This window comes from Scyliorhinus torazame, chromosome 4 (assembly GCF_047496885.1).
Source record: "Scyliorhinus torazame isolate Kashiwa2021f chromosome 4, sScyTor2.1, whole genome shotgun sequence".
NCBI classification, from domain to species: Eukaryota; Metazoa; Chordata; class Chondrichthyes; order Carcharhiniformes; family Scyliorhinidae; genus Scyliorhinus; species Scyliorhinus torazame.
In genome coordinates this window covers 357,847,773-357,866,701 of record NC_092710.1, presented here as the reverse complement: position 1 = coordinate 357,866,701, position 18,929 = coordinate 357,847,773, and the positions used below count along the sequence as shown (strand labels likewise).

Here is an 18,929-nt window from a genome sequence, read left to right as displayed (position 1 = left end):
TAAATTACTCTCCGTCTCTTCATTCTTTCTCATTCTTTAACTTTACACCTCAACATCTTAACAGAATCATTTCACTGAAATGTGCAGAGTTTATCTGGTATGAAAGTAGTGATGTGATCATTGACCCAGATTTATTTGTGAGGAAGAATCTAACACGAGACCAAATGTGTAAATGCATCACCCTCTTTATTTCACAGTGAGAATCCATTCCCAGCAGTTTGAAAAACAAAAGACAAACAAAGACTAGAAGACGATGGATTATTTACTGCACCAGACAAACCTGTGAATGGGTCACCTGTTAACGGGAGTCAGATCTGAATCGATCATTTTCTCAGTCACAGATTCAGTCTGTCGATATTCCCAAAGTCAGCTCCCAGTGTGGGTTTGATGAGATCGGAATGGAAACTATATTCCACCTTCAGTCTCTGGATTCTAATTTTAGATTGGGATTCTTTCTCCGGTTTAAGGACCAGTTTTAAGCTGCTTCACACCTGGGTCACAAAACTCCCACTTTCACTTTCCTGACCTGGGCCCATCTGTTTCCAGAACTTGGACTGATCTGAGTCAGACCAAACCGGATTGAGAAACAACCTTTTTAATCATCCCCACCACAATGTCCAGTGTTTGATTCTCAGGACTGGCAGGAAAAGGGAATATTTTACTGCCCACACAGGGTGTGGTCTCCATTAGCAGGTTTCTCCAGTGAGTGACGTGTTCTTCCTACAGTGTCCAGTGTCTATTCCACACAGTCTGTTCTCTGGTCCATTCCCATTATATTTCAGAGCACAGGACACAGAACTATTCAAACATTGAAGCAAAATCTTCCCGATGATGTGATGAAAATCTCATTATTTTACAAATGGTGAACACACTGTCTCTTTACAGTTTAAACATTCCCTTGTAATTAAATAATTCCACCTGGAACTAACTCCGAGTGAGAGAGCCCAGGAACAGTCCCACATCTGATCACTCCATGATTTCACATTTAACAGCTTCAATACTCTGTGCTCTGTCACAAATCCCAACTCTTTTCACATCAACTTGAAACATTCTGGGCAGTATGATGGATAAATATGAATATATTCCATGGCTGTGTGAAGATAGAAAATTCTGGAACTATATCTGACACTAGGACCATCTCAGTCTCAGTCTCACAATTCATTGAAAGCAAGATTACAGAAAAAGCAAATTAGTGCAGTGATTAATCCCCGTTCCCCAATAGAGGGCCCACCACCTGGTACAATTGAGTTTTGCCCTGTATCTGTGCCGTGTGGAGACGTGTTCAGCAATGAATTTGAGAGGTTGAAGGGAGACCTAATTATAAATAATATTAAGGGGAAATAGAGAAGGCGGGACTCAGAGACAGTCAAATATATCAGGGCTGGAGTCACATGTACGGTTAACGTGTGGGTGGACGATCACGTGTTTGCTCCACATTTGGTTGGTTAAGTGAGTGGTTAAGAACATGGCAGGTAGAATATGATGTGGTGATGTTTGGGCTCCTTAGTTAAGGGTGGATGAACCGAGTTTAGTGGGAGTGCATTCCCTGTTTATCAGACAGATTACACACTCGAGGGACAGTGTGGGAAGGTGGAGTTCAGGTCGAAGATCAGCCATGATCTTCCTGAATGGTGGAGCGGACTTGAAGAGTCTCTGTTTTTATTTAATTTTCACAACAGACATTGCGTTCCCTCAAAAGGTCCTTCTTGAGGGAAGGAGATTGAAACTATGATCAGTATTCCAGATTAAACCCAATGGAAAGTTAAACAGTTTTAGAATAGAATTAAGCACATCTCACTGTTTGATGCCATGAAAGGTACAGAACCTTCCAGAAAACCTTCATTCTCCTGTCTTCATAAAACCCATTTCCATTAACCCTTGTGTGCTCAAATAAGCGATGGCAAAAAATGTGCTATTGAAGGGCTGGTTGTCTTGTTCCAAATCCTTCAGTAATTGAATCACAAGTTCTTCAGTTTGTTGTTCATTAACTTTCTTGTCAAAAGCCCTGCAACAGGATTAAGAACAGAGGATTTAATTTTTATACTTCTGACAAATCCTGTTTGGAAAGCCAGTTGCCGGGACAACAGGGACAGGAGTTGACCATTCAGCCCTTTGAGCCGCCTGCACCAGTCAGTTAGTCCACAGCTGGAGTAAGATCATCGAGAAGCTGGCCAAATGGGCAGACAAGTGGCAGATAGAGTTTAACACAGAGAAATGTGAGGTGATGCATTTTACAGAGAGGGTGGAGAGAGTCTATCCAGACTTAATGGCTCAGTTCTAAAGAGAGTGCAGTAGCAGAGGGACCTCGGGGTGCCCCCCCAGGATAGATTCTCTGCCATTCCGGCGGGAAAAACGCCAGTGTGAGAAACATTCTCCACAATGTAGTGTGCCAAAGTCAGGATGCGTGGCGCTGCCCACAGAGTTGAGGGTGGAGAGCGCCCACAACCCTGGACCCTGGAGCACCACAACAGTGGGTTGGGGGAGATTGGACCCTTGGATCTTCCGTATTCTGTGTTCTGGAGGGGGTCCTCCTGCTGGCCTGTTTCTGGGTGACCAATGTTGCTGGAAATCGATCTGCATTTTCAGGAGGTCCACCTTCTTTTGTCAACATGGCTCAGTGTTGTTGGACATCTTTTCAATATGACACCCGGGCAGGAGGGCGGACTACACACCATCCAGGCCTGACCCACTGCTGAAAACAGCGGAAAACACCCAGGGGAATAATTAATGATGGGTGGGAAGATTCGGAGTGTTTTCCGGCAAGAAGCCACAGCAGGAACACTCCACATTCCCACCCACACCACAGCACTTAGTCTCAAAACGGGAGAATCCCGCCCCAGGCTGATGTTGATACAAGAGCTGACAGAAAGGAACATCAATCCCAATATATCAGTCACTAAACTCACCTGACATAGTACCAAACAGGAGGTCCAGTTTGTAATGTAACTGCTGGATCTGTTGGTTCCGGTGGATTGTTGACTTCGGGAACTATCCGGACAAACACACTGAATCTTTGCTGTATTTTGCCATTTTTCAAGTATCCAAAAACTCCCCAAGGTGCAGAGAGAGGAATAACGGTACCTGTAGACAGAGAGACACGGCATTTAACTGGGTGATCAGCTTACGGGGAGTAACAAGTTACAGGCGAGGGGGCAGGGTCACTTTGGTGAGATGTGGAAAATGTTGTGATATCACTTTAAGGGAATATGCAAATGAACAAGTAGCCAGGATGTAGAGCAGCACGTGACAAACTAACTCCACCATCAACAACCAAGAAACAAATCACCCGAATCCCTGACAATCGTGGCTGGAGACTTCAACCAGGCCCACCTCAGGAAGGTTCCACCCAAACTCCATCAACATGTCTCCTGCTCCACCAGAGGTGCGAACACCCTGGACACTGCTACACGGGCATCAAAGGGGCCGACCGCTCCATTCCCCAACCACACTTTGGCAAATCCGACCACAGGTCGGTATTCCTACTTCCGGCTGACAAACAGCAACTCCAGCGCGCTGAGCCAGTCAGGAAAACCGCGCCGTGCTGGTCCGAGGAATCTGAGGCCATTCTCCGCGACTGCTTGTAGTCTGTGGACTGGTCCATATTCAAGGCCCCGGCAGCGAACCTGGACGAATACGCAACCACCGTCACAGACTTCACCAGGAAGTGTGTCGAGGACGGTGTAGCAAAGAAGACAATACGGGTATTCCCCAAGCGGAAACCTGGCTCAACCAAAAGGCCCACTCGCTGCTGAGGTCCCGGACGGAGGCGTTCAAGTCTGACCCCCCTGACCTCGATAAGAAATCCAGGTACAACGTACGGAAAGCCATTGGGGATGCAAAAAGACAATACCACATGAAACCAGAGTCCCAGGCCAACGACACTCACCCACGGCGACTATGGCCGGGCCTACACAAGATGACAGGCTATAAAGAAAGGCCGGGCGGAATATCTGGGGCTGGAGCATCTCTACTCGAGGAACTGAACAGGTTCAATGCCCGCTTTGAGCAGTCAGCCAATGTATCAGTGCCTCCCGCCCCAACAGCCCTGGACACACCCGTACCCACTATTACAGACTCAGGGGTAAGAGCTGCCTTCTTGAAAGTGAATCCGCGGAAAGCGACGAGCCCCGACGGAGTCCCTGGGCGAGCACTCAGAGCCTGCACAGACCAGCTGGCGAGTGTATTCGCAGATATCTTCACCACCTCACTCCCCCGCTCTGAGGTCCCCACCTCCTTCAAGAAGACCACCACAATACCAGCACCAAAGAAGAACAAGGTAGCCCGCCTCAACGACTACCGACCGGTGGCCCTGACGTCTGTTATCATGAAATGCTTCGAGCGGCTAGTCATGAGACGGATCCACGCCAGCCTCCCAGACGGTCTCGATCCACTGCAGTTTGCCGATCACCGCAACCGGTCCACAGCAGATGCTGTTTCCCTGGCTCGACAATCAACACTCGAACACCTCGACAACAAGGACACCTGTGTAAGACTGCTATTCATCGACTACAGCTCCGCCTTCAACACCATTATCCCAACAAGACTAATAACCAAACTCCGCAACCTTGGACTTGACCCCTCCCTGTGCAGCTGGAGCCTCGACTTCCTCACCAACAGACCCCAATCTGTCAGGATAGGTAACAGCACCTCCTCCACAATAGTCCCCAACACCGGGGCCCCGCAAGGATGTGTGCTCAGTCCTCTACTGTACTCCCTGCACACACACGGCTGTGTGGCAAGATTTAACTCCAACTCAATCTGGAAGTTTGCGGATGATACGACTGTGGTGGGCCGTATCTCAAACAACGACGAATCAGACTACAGGAGGGAGATCACTTGGTTGCATAGTGTACCGAAAACACCCTCTCTAAATGTTGGAAAGACCAAGGAACTGATCAGCGACTGCAGGAAGCGCAGCACGGCACACACAGTCCCGTCTGCATCAATGGCTCAGAAGGGGAGATAATAATAATAATCGCTTATTGTCACAAGTAGGCTTCAATGAAGATACTGTGAAAAGCCCCTAGTCGCCACATTCCGGCATCTGTTCGGGGAGGCCTGTATGGGAATTGAACCCGTGTTGCTGGTCTTGTTTGGCATTACAAGCCAGCTGTTTAGCCCACTGTGCTAAACCAGCCCCTAAACCAGATGGTCGATAGCTTTAAGTTCCTGGGGGTCACCATCACCAACAGTCTGCCCTGGTCCACTCACGTTGATGCAACAGTCAAGAAAGCCCAACAACGTGTCTACTTCCTACGGAAGCTAAAGAAATTCAGCATATCTGCATCAACTCTCACAAACTTCTACAGATGTGCGATAGAGAGCATCCTATCCGGCTGCATCACAGCCTGGTATGGAAACTGCTCAGTCCACGATCGCAAGAAACTGCAGAGTGTGGTGAACTCAGCCCAACGCATCACACCAGCTTGCCACCCCCACATTGATTCTGTCTACACCTCCCGCTGCCTCAGGAAGGCAGGCAGCATTATCAGAGACCCCTCCCACCCAGGCATTGCCTTCTTCCAGACCCTTCCATCATGCAGAAGGTACAGAAGTCTGAAGACCCACACATCCAGACATAGAAACAGCTTATTCCCCACAGCTACAAGACTCCTCAACGACTCCCCCTCGGACTGATCTATTCCCTGTAAGAACACTGTTCACGACGCCCTATGCTGCTCTTGTTTGGCCTTGTTCTGCACTGTAACCAATCACTATTTGTTGATGTACCATTTGTTCCCCTGGCCGCAGAAAACTACTTTTCACTGTACTGAGTTACATGTGACAATAAATATCAATCAACCAATCAATGGATCAATTCTGGATCCGTGCTGCCGTCCCCTTCCATCACATGAGTTGAAATTTTGCTAAGTCTAATGTAAAAATGGTAATTTGTCAAACTCGTTTTGAAAGTTTCCATACATAACATCATTGTACACCCTCAACCACCATAAACCATTAAACATTCACCCACAACCACCATTAACCATTAAACATTCACCCTCAACCACCATTAACCATTAAACATTCACCCTCAACCACCATTAACTATTAAACATTCACCCACAATCACCATAAACCATTAATCATTCACCCTCAACCACCATAAACCATTAAACATTCACCCTCAACCACCATTAACCATTAAACATTCACCCTCAACCACCATAAACCATTAAACATTCACCCTCAACAACCATTAACCATTAAACATTCACCCTCAACCACCATTAACCATTCACCCTCAACCACCATAAACCATTAAACATTCACCCTCAACCACCATAAACCATTAAACATTCACCTTCAACCACCATTAACCATTAAACATTCACCCTCAATCAACATTAACTATTAAACATTCACCCTCAACCACCATTAACCATTAAACATTCACCCTCAACCACCATTAACCATTAAACATTCACCCTCAACCACCATTAACCATTAAACATTCACCCTCAACCACCATTAACCATTAAACATTCACCCTCAACCACCATTAACTATTAAACATTCACCCTCAACCACCATTAACCATTAAACATTCACACTCAACCACCATTAACCATTAAACATTCACCCTCAACCACCATTAACCATTAAACATTCACCCTCAACCACCATTAACTATTAAACATTCACCCTCAACCACCATTAACCATTAAACATTCACACTCAACAACCATTAACCATTAAACATTCACCCTCAACCACCATTAACCATTCACCCTCAACCACCATAAACCATTAAACATTCACCCTCAACCACCATAAACCATTAAACATTCACCTTCAACCACCATTAACCATTAAACATTCACCCTCAATCAACATTAACTATTAAACATTCACCCTCAACCACCATTAACCATTAAACATTCACCCTCAACCACCATTAACCATTAAACATTCACCCTCAACCACCATTAACCATTAAACATTCACCCTCAACCACCATTAACCATTAAACATTCACCCTCAACCACCATTAACCATTAAACATTCACACTCAACCATCATTAACCATTAAACATTCACACTCAACCACCATTAACCATTAAACATTCACCCTCAACCACCATTAACCTTTAAACATTCACCCTCAACCACCATTAACCACCATGCAATGGAAGGATGCTTTTCTAATTGGAGGGCTGTGACCAGTGGTGTTCCACAGGGATCAGTGCTGGGACCTTTGCTCTTTGTAGTATATATAAATGATTTGGAGGAAAATGTAACTGGTCTGATTAGTAAGTTTGCAGACGACACAAAGGTTGGTGGAATTGCGGATAGCGATGAGGACTGTCAGAGGATACAGCAGGATTTAGATTGTCTGGAGACTTGGGTGGAGAGATGGCAGATGGAGTTTAATCCGGACAAATGTGAGGTAATGCATCTTGGAAGGTCTAATGCAGGTAGGGAATATACGGTGAATGGTAGAACCCTCAAGAGTATTGAAAGTCAAAGAGATCTAGGAGTACAGGTCCACAGGTTATTGAAAGGGGCAACACAGGTGGAGAAGGTAGTCAAGAAGGCATACGGCATGCTTGCCTTCATTGGCCGGGGCATTGAGTATAAGAATTGGCAAGTCATGTTGCAGCGGTATAGAACCTTAGTTAGGCCACACTTGGAGTATAGTGTTCAATTCTGGTCGCCACACTACCAGAAGGATGTGGAGGCTTTAGAGAGGGTGCAGAAGAGATTTACCAGAATGTTGCCTGGTATGGAGGGCATTAGCTATGAGGAGCGGTTGAATAAACTCGGTTTGTTCTCACTGGAACGAAGGAGTTTGAGGGGAGACCTGATAGAGGTATACAAAATTATGTGGGGCATAGACAGAGTGGATAGTCAGAGGCTTTTCCCCAGGGTAGAGGGGTCAATTACTAGGGGGCATAGGTTTAAGGTGAGAGGGGCAAGGTTTAGAGTAGATGTACGAGGCAAGTTTTTTACGCAGAGGGTAGTGGGTGCCTGGAACTCGCTACCGGAGGAGGTGGTGGAAGCAGGGACGATAGTGACATTTAAGGGGCATCTTGACAAATACATGAATAGGATGGGAATAGAGGGATACGGACCCAGGAAGTGTAGAAGATTGTAGTTTAGTCGGGCAGCATGGTCGGCACGGGCTTGGAGGGCCGAAGGGCCTGTTCCTGTGCTGTACATTCCTTTGCTCTTTGTTCTTCTTTGTATTAACCATTAAACATTCACCCTCAACCACCATAAACCATTAAACATTCACCCTCAACCACCATTAACCATTAAACATTCACCTCAACCACCATTAACCATTAAACATTCACCCTCAACCACCATAAACCATTAAACATTCACCCTCAATCACCATTAAACATTCACCCTCAACCAGCATTAACCATTAAACATTCACCCTCAACCACCATTAACCATTAAACATTCACCTCAACCACCATTAACCATTAAACATTCACCCTCAACCACCATAAACCATTAAACATTCACCCTCAACCACCATTAACCATTAAACATTCACCCTCAACCAGCATTAACCATTAAACATTCACCCTCAAACACCATTAACCATTAAACATTCACCCTCAACCACCATTAACCATTAAACATCACCCTCAACCACCATTAATCATTCACCCTCAACCACCATTAACCATTAAACATTCACCCTCAACCACCATTAACCATTAAACATTCACCCTCAACCACCATTTACCTTTAAACATTCATCCTCAACCACCATAAACCATTAAACATTCACCTTCGACCACCATTAACCATTAAACATTCACCCTCAACCACCATTAACCATTAAACATTCACCCTCAACCACCATAAACCATTAAACATTCACCCTCAACCACAATAAACCATTAAACATTCACCCTCAACCACCATTAACCATTAAACATTCACCCTCAACCACCATTAACCATTAAACATTCACCCTCAACCACCATTAACCATTAAACATTCACCCTCAATCACCACAAACCATTAAACATTCACCCTCAACCACCATAAACCATTAAACATTCACCCTCAATCACCATTAACCATTAAACATTCACCCTCAATCACCATTAACCATTAAACATTCACCCTCAACCACCATTAACCATTAAACATTCACCTCAACCACCATTAACCATTAAACATTCACCCTCAACCACCATAAACCATTAAACATTCACCCTCAACCACCATTAACCATTAAACATTCACCCTCAACCACCATTAACCATTAAACATTCACCCTCAACAACCATAAACCATTAAACATTCACCCTCAACCACCATTAACCATTAAACATTCACCCTCAACCACCATTAACCATTAAACATTCACCCTCAACCACCATTAACCATTAAACATTCACCCTCAATCATCATAAACCATTAAACATTCACCCTCAACCACCATTAACCATTAAACATTCACCCTCAATCATCATAAACCATTAAACATTCACCCTCAACCACCATTAACCATTAAACATTCACCCTCAACCACCATTAACCATTAAACATTCACCCTCAACCACCATAAACCATTAAACATTCACCCTCAACCACCATTAACCATTAAACATTCACCCTCAACCACCATTAACCATTAAACATTCACCCACAACCATCATTAACCATTAAATAACTGGACGCAGCTAGTTACACAGGATTTCTCTTTAACAAGGTAGAATTTCCTGTCACTGAGTCTCAGACAGGAGCCAGCATTCTCGCAGCATCCACTGAGCTGAGAGAGATGCAGTTTCTCAGCTTCCACAAGGGTTCATGTCGACTCCAAGAGCGGGTTGATGCCTGACAAGGAGCCTTTATTACACTCGGGAAATTCAGCAACCACAGCTGGAATCTCACTCCCAGCACAGGTGGGAAACCTTCCCCGATTCTGGAAACATAAAGCCTGAAGGTATCAAAGAAGTAGGGCTCAGCTGATCATGGGATATGGGGGGAAGGCGGGAACTTGATGATCAGCCATGATCAGAATGAATGGCGGAGCAGGCTCGAGGGGCCGAATGGCCTCCTCCTGCTTCTATTTTCTCGGTTTGTTTCTATGTGTGTAAGTAGCCCAAATAGCGCCTCAACCCACTAGTCACATGTGAACGAGGAACGCTCTGGGATTGACAATTCTTTGCTCAGTGAGTCAGTCTGTACAGAAAGTTTCAAACGTGACAGGTTAAAGAGTGAGTGGCTGTTTTATAATCTGTTGTTACTTTGAAGGAACATCTGACATACCTGCAACATTCCCACAACGTGCATAACTGAATAGTTTCTCCTGACCGATCGCCAGCGCACTTTCAATATCCACGGCCTCAACTTCAGTTTGAACCCATTGGCGAAATTCGAATTCCATCTCAACATAATTCTAAAACAAGAAAATAAAATCCATTACCATGTGACACAACTGAACTCGCACCAAAACACATCAGTGTTGAGGGGACTGTCCTCGGTTCCCAGGTGTGGGAGCAGTATTCATGTCCTGCATGGACTGACCTGGTAAAAGAGTTTGGAATTTTTGATGGGAGTCTTGGCATCACCACTTCCAGATTGATTTTCCTGACCCCCTCATGCACTCTTTCAACTTTAGAGTTATCCTGCCCATTGGGCCTCACACCTTCCCCTTGGGCTTTCAATGAAAACAAATGTGGAGAATGTTCTGGAAGGCCATCGACACTGAATCATGTCCAGTAATTGTGTTTCTCTTTGGCTGTTTTACCACATTATTGAAACAGAAAGGTTTCAATGGGTTAGGAATTGGTCCTCGTATCCAGGCACTAATCCAGGATGAAAATAAAACAATGTCATTGGACCATAAGAAATAGGAGCTGGAATCGGCCCAATAACTCCTCAAGCCTTTTTTTTAGAAAATATTTTTTTGAAGCATTTGTAATTTTCACAATTTAACATATTGACATTTCTAAAACAATCGCGCGGGTTGATGCACAAAATACCCCCTAAAAGAACAAACAATAAACCACGTCCCCCTCTTCTCCCGCCCTGTCCCCAATTACCTGGAGACTAAGCTCCCTGTCCTTATTTAACATTCCCCTGCCTTCTGTTTTCCTCCCCTCCCCCCCTTTTCCCTTTCCCCCTTACTGCTGACGTTCAATGTTTGTCAAAGAAATCGATGAACGGCTGCCAACTCCGGGCCAATCCCTGTATTGATCCTCTCAGAGCGAACTTGATTTTCTCCAGACTGAGAAACTCTACCATATCACTGACCCACACTCCTGACTTCGGAGACTCCGAGTCCCTCCATCTCAGCAAGATCCATCTCCGGGACACCAGGGAGGAGGAGGCCAGAATATCAGCCTCCCTCCCCCCCCCCTTTGCCCCCGGATCCTCCGACACCCCAAATATTGTTAATTCTGGACTCGGAGTTACCCTACCTTCCCGGACTTCGACATAACATCCGCAAATCCCTGGCAGAATTCCCTCAGTTTCGGACATGCCCAAAACATATGGACATAGTTGGCAGGGCTACCCCCACACCGCCCACATCTGTCCTCCACCTCCTCGAAGAACCTACTCATCCGGGCTACCGTTATGTGGGCCCTGTGGGCCACCTTGAACTGAACCAAGCTGAGTCTAGCTCAGGACGAGGATGCATTCACCCTTTTCAAAGCTTTTCCCACAGTTCAGTTCCCAGCTCCCCTCCTAGCTCCTCTTCCCACTTCCTCTTCACCTCTCTGACAGGGGCCCCTTCCCACCCTAACAATTCCCTGTATATCTACGAAACCTTCCCACTCCAATCCCTGTTTTTGACAGCACTTTATCCTGCAGTCCCCTCAGGGGGAGGCGAGGAACGCTTGGGACCTGCCTCCGTACAAAGTCCCGCACTTGAAGATACCGAAACCCGTTCCCACCTGGCAAGTCAAACTCCTGCTCTAATGTCTCCAAGGTCGGGAAGCCCTCCTGGATGAATAGATCCCCAAACCTCTCAATCCCTTCCTGCTGCCATACCTTAAAGCCCCCATCCAGCCCCCCGGGACAAACCGGGGATTGTCACAGATCGGTGACCACACTGATGCCCCCTCCAGTCTCATATGCTGCCTCCATTGCCCCCACACCCTCAGGGCTGCCACCACCACAGGGCTTGAGGAGTACCGAGCCGGCGAGATCACAGGGTTTAGATGAAAGATACTTTTTATAATCCAAGTGAAATAAAGGTTACTTTATGAGAAAGCCATAAAAACATAATAACTGTGAGAAAGAGAATATAAACCCAGAGACCAGAGCAGGAACTACCAGAACTCAGAGAGAACTCAGAGAGAGAGAGAACCTTACTCGGTGACAGGAAAGCACCATCGGAGGACCGAGCAACCCAGAGAAACTAGCAGAAGATCCAAAATTAACTGATTGTCAAGAAAGACTTAAAGTCTGAAACTGGTCCCCACAAGACAAGACCTTTTTTACCTTTCTAACAAAAGTAATTTAATCTTTTTAACTAGAATGTAAAGTTAAGTTCAAGTTGTTGACCTGAAAGAGTGGTTATTATTACCATTTTGAAAGTAAACTTTACTTTACTTAGCAAGCCGGACCCGTAGGTGAGCTCCTAGGTGGTAAGTAAATAAAATTCTTCTCTGAAGATACAGGTTATGCCGGGGGATAACTTGAAACATTAGTTTGACCCGAATAGCACCCGCTTAAGTCTGCATAGGAGTCAGGGAGTTCAAATCCCTGCTCACCAGTTAGAATATATTGACCCGGGCAGCACGGTGGCACAGTGGTTAGCACTGCTGCATCACGGTGCTGAGGTCCCAGGTTCAATCCCGGCTCTGGGTCACTGTCCGTGTGGAGTTTGCACGTTCTCCCCGTGTCTGCGTGGGTCTCACCCCCACAACCCAAAACTGTGCAAGCTACGTGGATTGGCCACGCTAAATTGCCCCTTAATTGGAAAAAATGAATTGGGTACTCTAAAATCTAAAATATAAAATCTAAAAAATTGTCAAAAAAAACGAATATATTGACCCTTTTCTGGTATTGAGGGAAATTCTAAGAATAGTGGTGAGGTAAAAACTACACTCCCCAGGAATTGATTCATGCCCTCCTCCCCATCCGGGGGTTCCGACTCGTATAGCTGGCTATACAATTCCCGGGACCCCCCCGACACGAGCTTCTTTTCGTGCTGCTTTCTGCGAGACTCTCAGATCACGAGTATATGTCACTTCCTGCTAGTGACATCACAGGGTTAACCCTTCACAGGACCTGTCCGAATATACTCCATTATACTACACCCCGAGGAACCTGGAATCCTAAATTTACCTTGTTATCTTGTCTGTTTCAATGAGATCGCTCTCATTCTCCTAAATTCCAGAGAGTTCCCGACAATATGATTCCTTTCAGTATTGGACAACTCTGTGACCCAGGAATCAACCCAGTGAATCTTCACTGCATCATCTCCAAGGAATGGACGTCCTGTTTTGGATCCGGTGCGAGCGTGCGTACCCTGGTCGAGGCCAGAGTGGGCCTCCAGGACTGGCAGTGCCAGGTGGCGGGGGAGTCTCAGGGATTACCCGCACCCTAGTCCCATGGAGATGCCTGGGGGCCACCGGGCACCCCGAGGGAGGAGGAGGTGCTGGGCCCGTGCCGGAGACTCCCGCAGGGGAGGTGTCAGAACACCGCAGCCCCAGACTCCACCCCTCCTGTCCCTGGAGCCTCCAGTGGGCAGCAGGCAGAACAGGCCGGCACCACACCACCTGGGACACACGGGCAGGACCCGGGCCCATCCAGGCCCGATCGCCCCAGAAGGCACCCACCAACCGGGACCCAGGTGGCAGGGCGGGAATCACAGCAGGGCCTCCTCCACTCCTGCTGTACCGTCTGGGGAACTACCTAGGCGCAGTGTTAGGGCTGGAAGGCCAGAACGTTAGACACCAGTTAAGTTGGCACGGGTGCAGGGGGGAATGTTGGGGAGGGGTCGGGGGAGGGTGGGAATGGCTGGGAGGGGTCGGGGTGGGGGGGAGGGGGTCGGGAATCGGGGGAGTGTCGGGGAGGGGTCGGGGGTAGGACGGTGGGGGAGTGTCGGGGAGGGGGCGGGGTGGGGGGGAGTGTTGGGAGGGGTCGGGGTAGGGGGGAGTGTCTGGGAGGGCTCGGGGTGGTGGGAGTGTTGTGGAGGGGGCCGGGGATCGGGGGAGTGTCCGGGAGGGGTCAGGGATGGAGGGAGTGCCGGGGAGGGGTCGGGGGTAGGACGGTGGGGGAGTGTCGGGGAGGTGGCAGGGTGGGGGGGAGTGTTGGGGAGGGGCCGGGGTGTGGGGGAGCATTGGGGAGGGGTCGGGGGTGGGTGGGAGTGTTGGGGAGGGGTCAGGGGTTGGGTGTGGGTGGGAGTGTCGCGGAGGTGTCGGGGGTGGTGGTTGGGGGGGAGTGTCGGGGAGGGGTCGGGGGTGGGGGAGTGTCGGGGAGGGGTCGGGGTGGGGGGAGTGTCGGGGAGGGATTGGGTGTGGGGGAGTGTCGGGGAGGGGTCGGGGGTGAGGGAGTGTCGGGGAGGGGTCGAGGGTGAGGGAGTGTTGGGGAGGGGCCGGGGGTGGGGGGAGTGTCAGGGAGGGGTTGGGGGTGGGGAGAGTCGTGGAGGGGTTGAGGGTGTGGGGGAGTGTCGGGGAGGGGTCGGGGGTGGGGGAGTGTCGGGGAGGGTTCGGGGGTGGGGGAGTGTTGGGGAGGGGTCGGGTGTGGGGGAGAGCCGTGGAGGGGTTGAGGGTGGGGGGAGTGTCGGGGAGGGGTCGGGGGTGGGGGAGTGTCGGGGAGGGGTCGGGGGTGGGGGAGTGTTGGGGAGGGGTCGGGTGTGGGGGAGTTTCAGGGAGGGGTCGGTGGTGGGGGAGAGTCGGGGAGGGATCGGGGGTGGGGGGAGTGTCGGGGAGGGATCGGGGGTGGGGGAGTGTTGGGGAGGGGCCGGGGTGGGGGAGTGTCGGGGAGGGATCGGGTGTGTGGGAGTGTCGGGGAGGGATCGGGGGTGGGGGAGTGTTGGGGAGGGGTTGGGGTGGGGGAGTGTCGGGGAGGGATTGGGTGTGGGGGAGTGTCGGGGAGGGGTCGAGGGTGGGGGGAGTGTTGGGGAGGGGCCGGGGGTGGGGGAGAGTCGTGGAGGGGTTGAGTGTGTGGGGGAGTGTCGGGGAGGGGTCGGGGGTGGGGGCAGTGTCGGGGAGGGGTCGGGGTGGGGGAGTGTTGGGGAGGGGTCGGGGGTGGGGGCAGTGTCGGGGAGGGGTCGGGGTGGGGGGAGTGTCGGGGAGGGGTCGGGTGTGGGGGCAGTGTCGGGGAGGGGTCGGGGTGGGGGAGTGTCGGGGAGGGGTCGGGGGTGGGGGCAGTGTCGGGGAGGGGTCGGGGTGGGGGGAGTGTCGGGGAGGGGTCGGGGTGGGGGAGTGTCGGGGAGGGGTCGGGTGTGGGGGGGAGTGTCGGGGAGAGGCCGGGGTTGGGGGGGAGTGTCAGGGAGGGGTCAGGGTGGGGGGAGTGTTGGGGAGGGGTCGGGGTGGGGGGAGTGTCGGGGAGAGGCCGGGGTTGGGGGGGAGTGTCGGGGAAGGGTCAGAGTGGGGGGGAGTGTCAGGGAGGAGTCAGGGTGGGGGGAGTGTTGGGGAGGGGTCAGGGGTTGGGGGTGGGTGGTAGTGTCTGGGATGGGTCGGGGTGGGGGGGAGGGTTGGGGAGGGGTCGGGGGTAGGGGGGAGTGTTGGGGAGGGGTCGGGAGTGGGCGAGTGTCGGGGCGGGGTCAGGGGTTGGTGGTGGGAAGGAGTGTCAGGGAGGGCTTCGGGGGTGGTGGTTGGGGGTGTGTGTCAGGGAGGGGTCAGGATAGGGGGTGTGGGGCATGTTGGGGAGGGGTCAGGGATTGCGGGGAGTGTCGGGGAGGGGTCAGGCTTGGGGGTGGGTGAGAGTGTCACGGAGGAGTTGGGGTGGGGGTTGTGGGGGGGAGTGTTGGGGCGGGGTGGGGAGTGGGACCTGTAATTGAAAATATGGAAAGGTGTGTCATTTGAAACATGGAAGTCTGGCAATTTCTGGTCTGAGAGAAACAAGAGAGGATACAGGGAAAGATCCCACAAAGGGTTAACAGCAGCTGCCAGGGAAGGATTGTAAAATGCAGATATCCTTGGTCAAGAAGGTTCGCAAACAAGACAAACAGGATTTTGAATGAAGCCAAAAACAATGGCTCACACTTTCATTGAAAGTAACTAACTTAGTAAGGATCTAGAAAAGAAAGGATGAGGTTCTAGGTGTGAAAATTTGCTAATACCAGGTTTATCAGTCTACGAGAAACATAATTCAAAGCCAAAATCAAAGTCAACATTGAGCGAGGACACAATTGGAAAATAAAACTATAGAAATGACAGGAATTAAAAGTAACACCTCTTGAAACCAAAGCATTTTGAACATCACAAAGGACACAATGTAATCCGATCTATGAGATGAAGTCATGTCAAAATGAATACTTTGTTGGATTAGAAAGTTTAGATCAAAGTTCCTTTTTACAATCAAAGAAAATAAGAGTTACTTTACAATAACATCAAAAAACGTAATTGTTAGAAAGCAAATATAAACCTCGAGACCAGGGCAGGAACTATCAGATTCAGATCCAGATTCAGAACCAGAGCTCAGAGCGAGAGAGAGAGAAGCAGAGAAGGAACAAGCAGCTAGACTCAGATTACAATCAGCTCGGCCATGGGAAATGGACAGGGCAGAGCAGCCGAGCTACAATAGCTGAGACATCTAAAGAAGACCAGACTTTAAAGAAGATTGATTGTCAAGTTGGGCCTGAAGGTCCCTTCAACCAACCAGAAGGACCCAGAAGCAAGATCTTTTTACTTTTCTGTAAAGACAGTGATTGCATCTTTTAAAAAGAGAAAAAATATATAATAATAAAATAACTTAAAAGTTTGAACCTGAAACAGTGGTTATTAGTCTACTTTACTTATTAGCAATGCGGGACCCAGGATCGATGCTACTAAGTGGTAAGTAGATGAAATCTTCGGTGAAGGTATGGGTTATACCAGGGGATAACTTGAAAATATAGTTTGACCTGAATAGCACCCACTGAAGTTTGCATCGGAGTCGGGGAGTGAGAATCCCTGATCACCATTTAGAATGTCGGCCCTTTTTGGTATAGGGGGACTTCTAAGAATAGTGGTGAGTTTTCAAAAACAGACGTCAGTGGTTAGCACTGTTGCTTCACAGCGCCATGATCCTGGGTTTGATTCTCGGCTTGACTCACTGTCTGTGTGGAGTCTGCACGTTCTCCCCGTGTCTGCGTGGGTTTCCTCCGGGTGCTCCCGTTTCCTCCCACAAGTCCCGAAAGACGTGCTGTTGGTGAATTGGACATTCTGAATTCTCCCTCTGTGACCCGAACAGGTGCCGGAATGTGGCGACTAGGGGATTTTCACAGTAACTTCATGGCAGTGTTAATGTAAGCCTGCTTGTGATAATAATAAACATTCTTATTATTATCCTCTCCATGCCCCTCATAATCTTCTCCACCTCGATCAGATCGCCCCTCAGTCTTCTCTGCTCCAGCGAAAACAACCCAAGCCCCAACCTCTCTTCATAACTGAAATGTTCCGTCCCAGGCACCATCCTGGTGAATCTCCTCTGCACCCCCTCCAGCACCCCCTCCTTCCTATAATGTGGTGCCCAGAATTACACACAGTACTCCAGCTGTGTCCTCACCAATGTTCTGTACAACTCCAACATCACCTCCCTGCTTTTGTAATCTCTGTCCCGATTGAGAAAAGCCAGTGTCCCATTTGCCTTTTCCACCCCCCTATTAACCTGCCCTCTGCCTTCAGAGACCACCCTCAGCTTCCTGCCTCTCAGCCAATTGTGGGTCCAATGTGTCTCTTTGCCTTGGGTCCCATGGGCCCTGACTGGATCAGTCTGCCACGAGGGACCCTATCAAAAGCCTGGCTAAAGCCCATATCGACCACTCCAAATGCATTCATCTCATCAACACTCCTGCTCACCGCCTCAAATAATTCAACTGTATTTGTCAAGAAAGACCTTCTACGCTGACTATCCCTGATTAATCCGTGTCTAAAGTACAGATAGATTCTGCTCCTCAGAATACTTTCCTGATCCCAGCCTTGAATTTAGAAACCATTAACTGTGTGAGTGCCGGGTCCCGGGATGTGTGAACCGCCCGGGGCAGATATTTCACTGTTTATTCCAGTTCACACGCTCAGCATTGACAAGCCTCCCTGCCTGAGTCAGACAGATGTTTGAGAGTAAAGAGAATAAAGGGGACTCGACCCAAAAACACAGCCATTAAATAATTTCCACTGGTACAAATATTACAGAATGCAGTAAACTCTGAACTATACTCACCTTGTCCTCAATGACGACTTCGGGTTTAAGGCATTCCTCTTGTTCACAGAGTTCGATCACCTTGTCTACCGCATCCTGTGCAGCGAGTTGGTTCCAGAAGAGGACACACACGGTTAAGACGATTCTCAGCATCTTGGTGTCGGTACAGGTCACTGGTGAATTCACTGAATGCCCCTCAGCACCTTCAGCTCGACCTGCAGTTTGAGCAGAGATCTCAGGGATTTTTATACAGTTTTAAGGGGATGATTTTGAATAAAGTTTAGCGACAGGAACATCACATGTTGAAGAAATGTCTTGGATGATTCAATATGGAAATGTTTTTTGGTCGCAACCTTCAATTTAGAAATTGTTTAGAAATCATGATCTCGGTGATGCCGGTTGCCGGGAAATGTGAACCGCCCGGGACAGATATTTCACTATTGATTCCAGTTCACACACTCAGCATTGACCCCCCTGCCTGAGTTAGACAGGAAATGTGAACCGCCCGGGACAGATACTTCACTATTGATTCCAGTTCACACACTCAGCATTGTCCCCCCTGCCTGAGTTAGACAGGAAATGTGAACCGCCCGGGGCAGATATTTCACTATTGATTCCAGTTCACACACTCAGCATTGACCCCCCTGCCTGAG

The 18,929-nt window shown here is 48.9% G+C and overlaps 1 protein-coding gene across 1 annotated transcript; it reads right to left on the bottom strand.

Annotated features, from left to right (window-relative positions):
* Positions 1–217: 217 nt before the first annotated feature.
* On the bottom strand, positions 218–18,481 carry LOC140411215 (heme-binding protein 2-like). The gene is made up of 4 exons (XM_072500320.1): positions 18,298–18,481; positions 10,243–10,372; positions 2,907–3,081; positions 218–2,005 (listed from the first exon to the last, which is right to left on the bottom strand). Exons 1-4 carry the CDS (start codon positions 18,427–18,429, stop codon positions 1,840–1,842), a joined length of 603 nt encoding a protein of 200 aa, XP_072356421.1. The 5' UTR covers positions 18,430–18,481; the 3' UTR covers positions 218–1,839.
* Positions 18,482–18,929: the final 448 nt, after the last annotated feature.

What these genes read in the sequence shown, in the direction of transcription:
- LOC140411215 (XM_072500320.1), bottom strand. Translation starts at nt 18,429, where the DNA reads ATGCTGAGAATCGTCTTAACCGTGTGTGTCCTCTTCTGGAACCAACTC. An exon ending in AAGTCGTCATTGAGGACAAG is followed by an intron (nt 10,373 to 18,297) that starts GTGAGTATAGTT and finishes TTCTTGTTTTAG; the next exon opens with AATTATGTTGAGATGGAATT. An exon ending in CCTGTTTGGTACTATGTCAG is followed by an intron (nt 2,006 to 2,906) that starts GTGAGTTTAGTG and finishes ATCCTGTTGCAG; the next exon opens with GGCTTTTGACAAGAAAGTTA.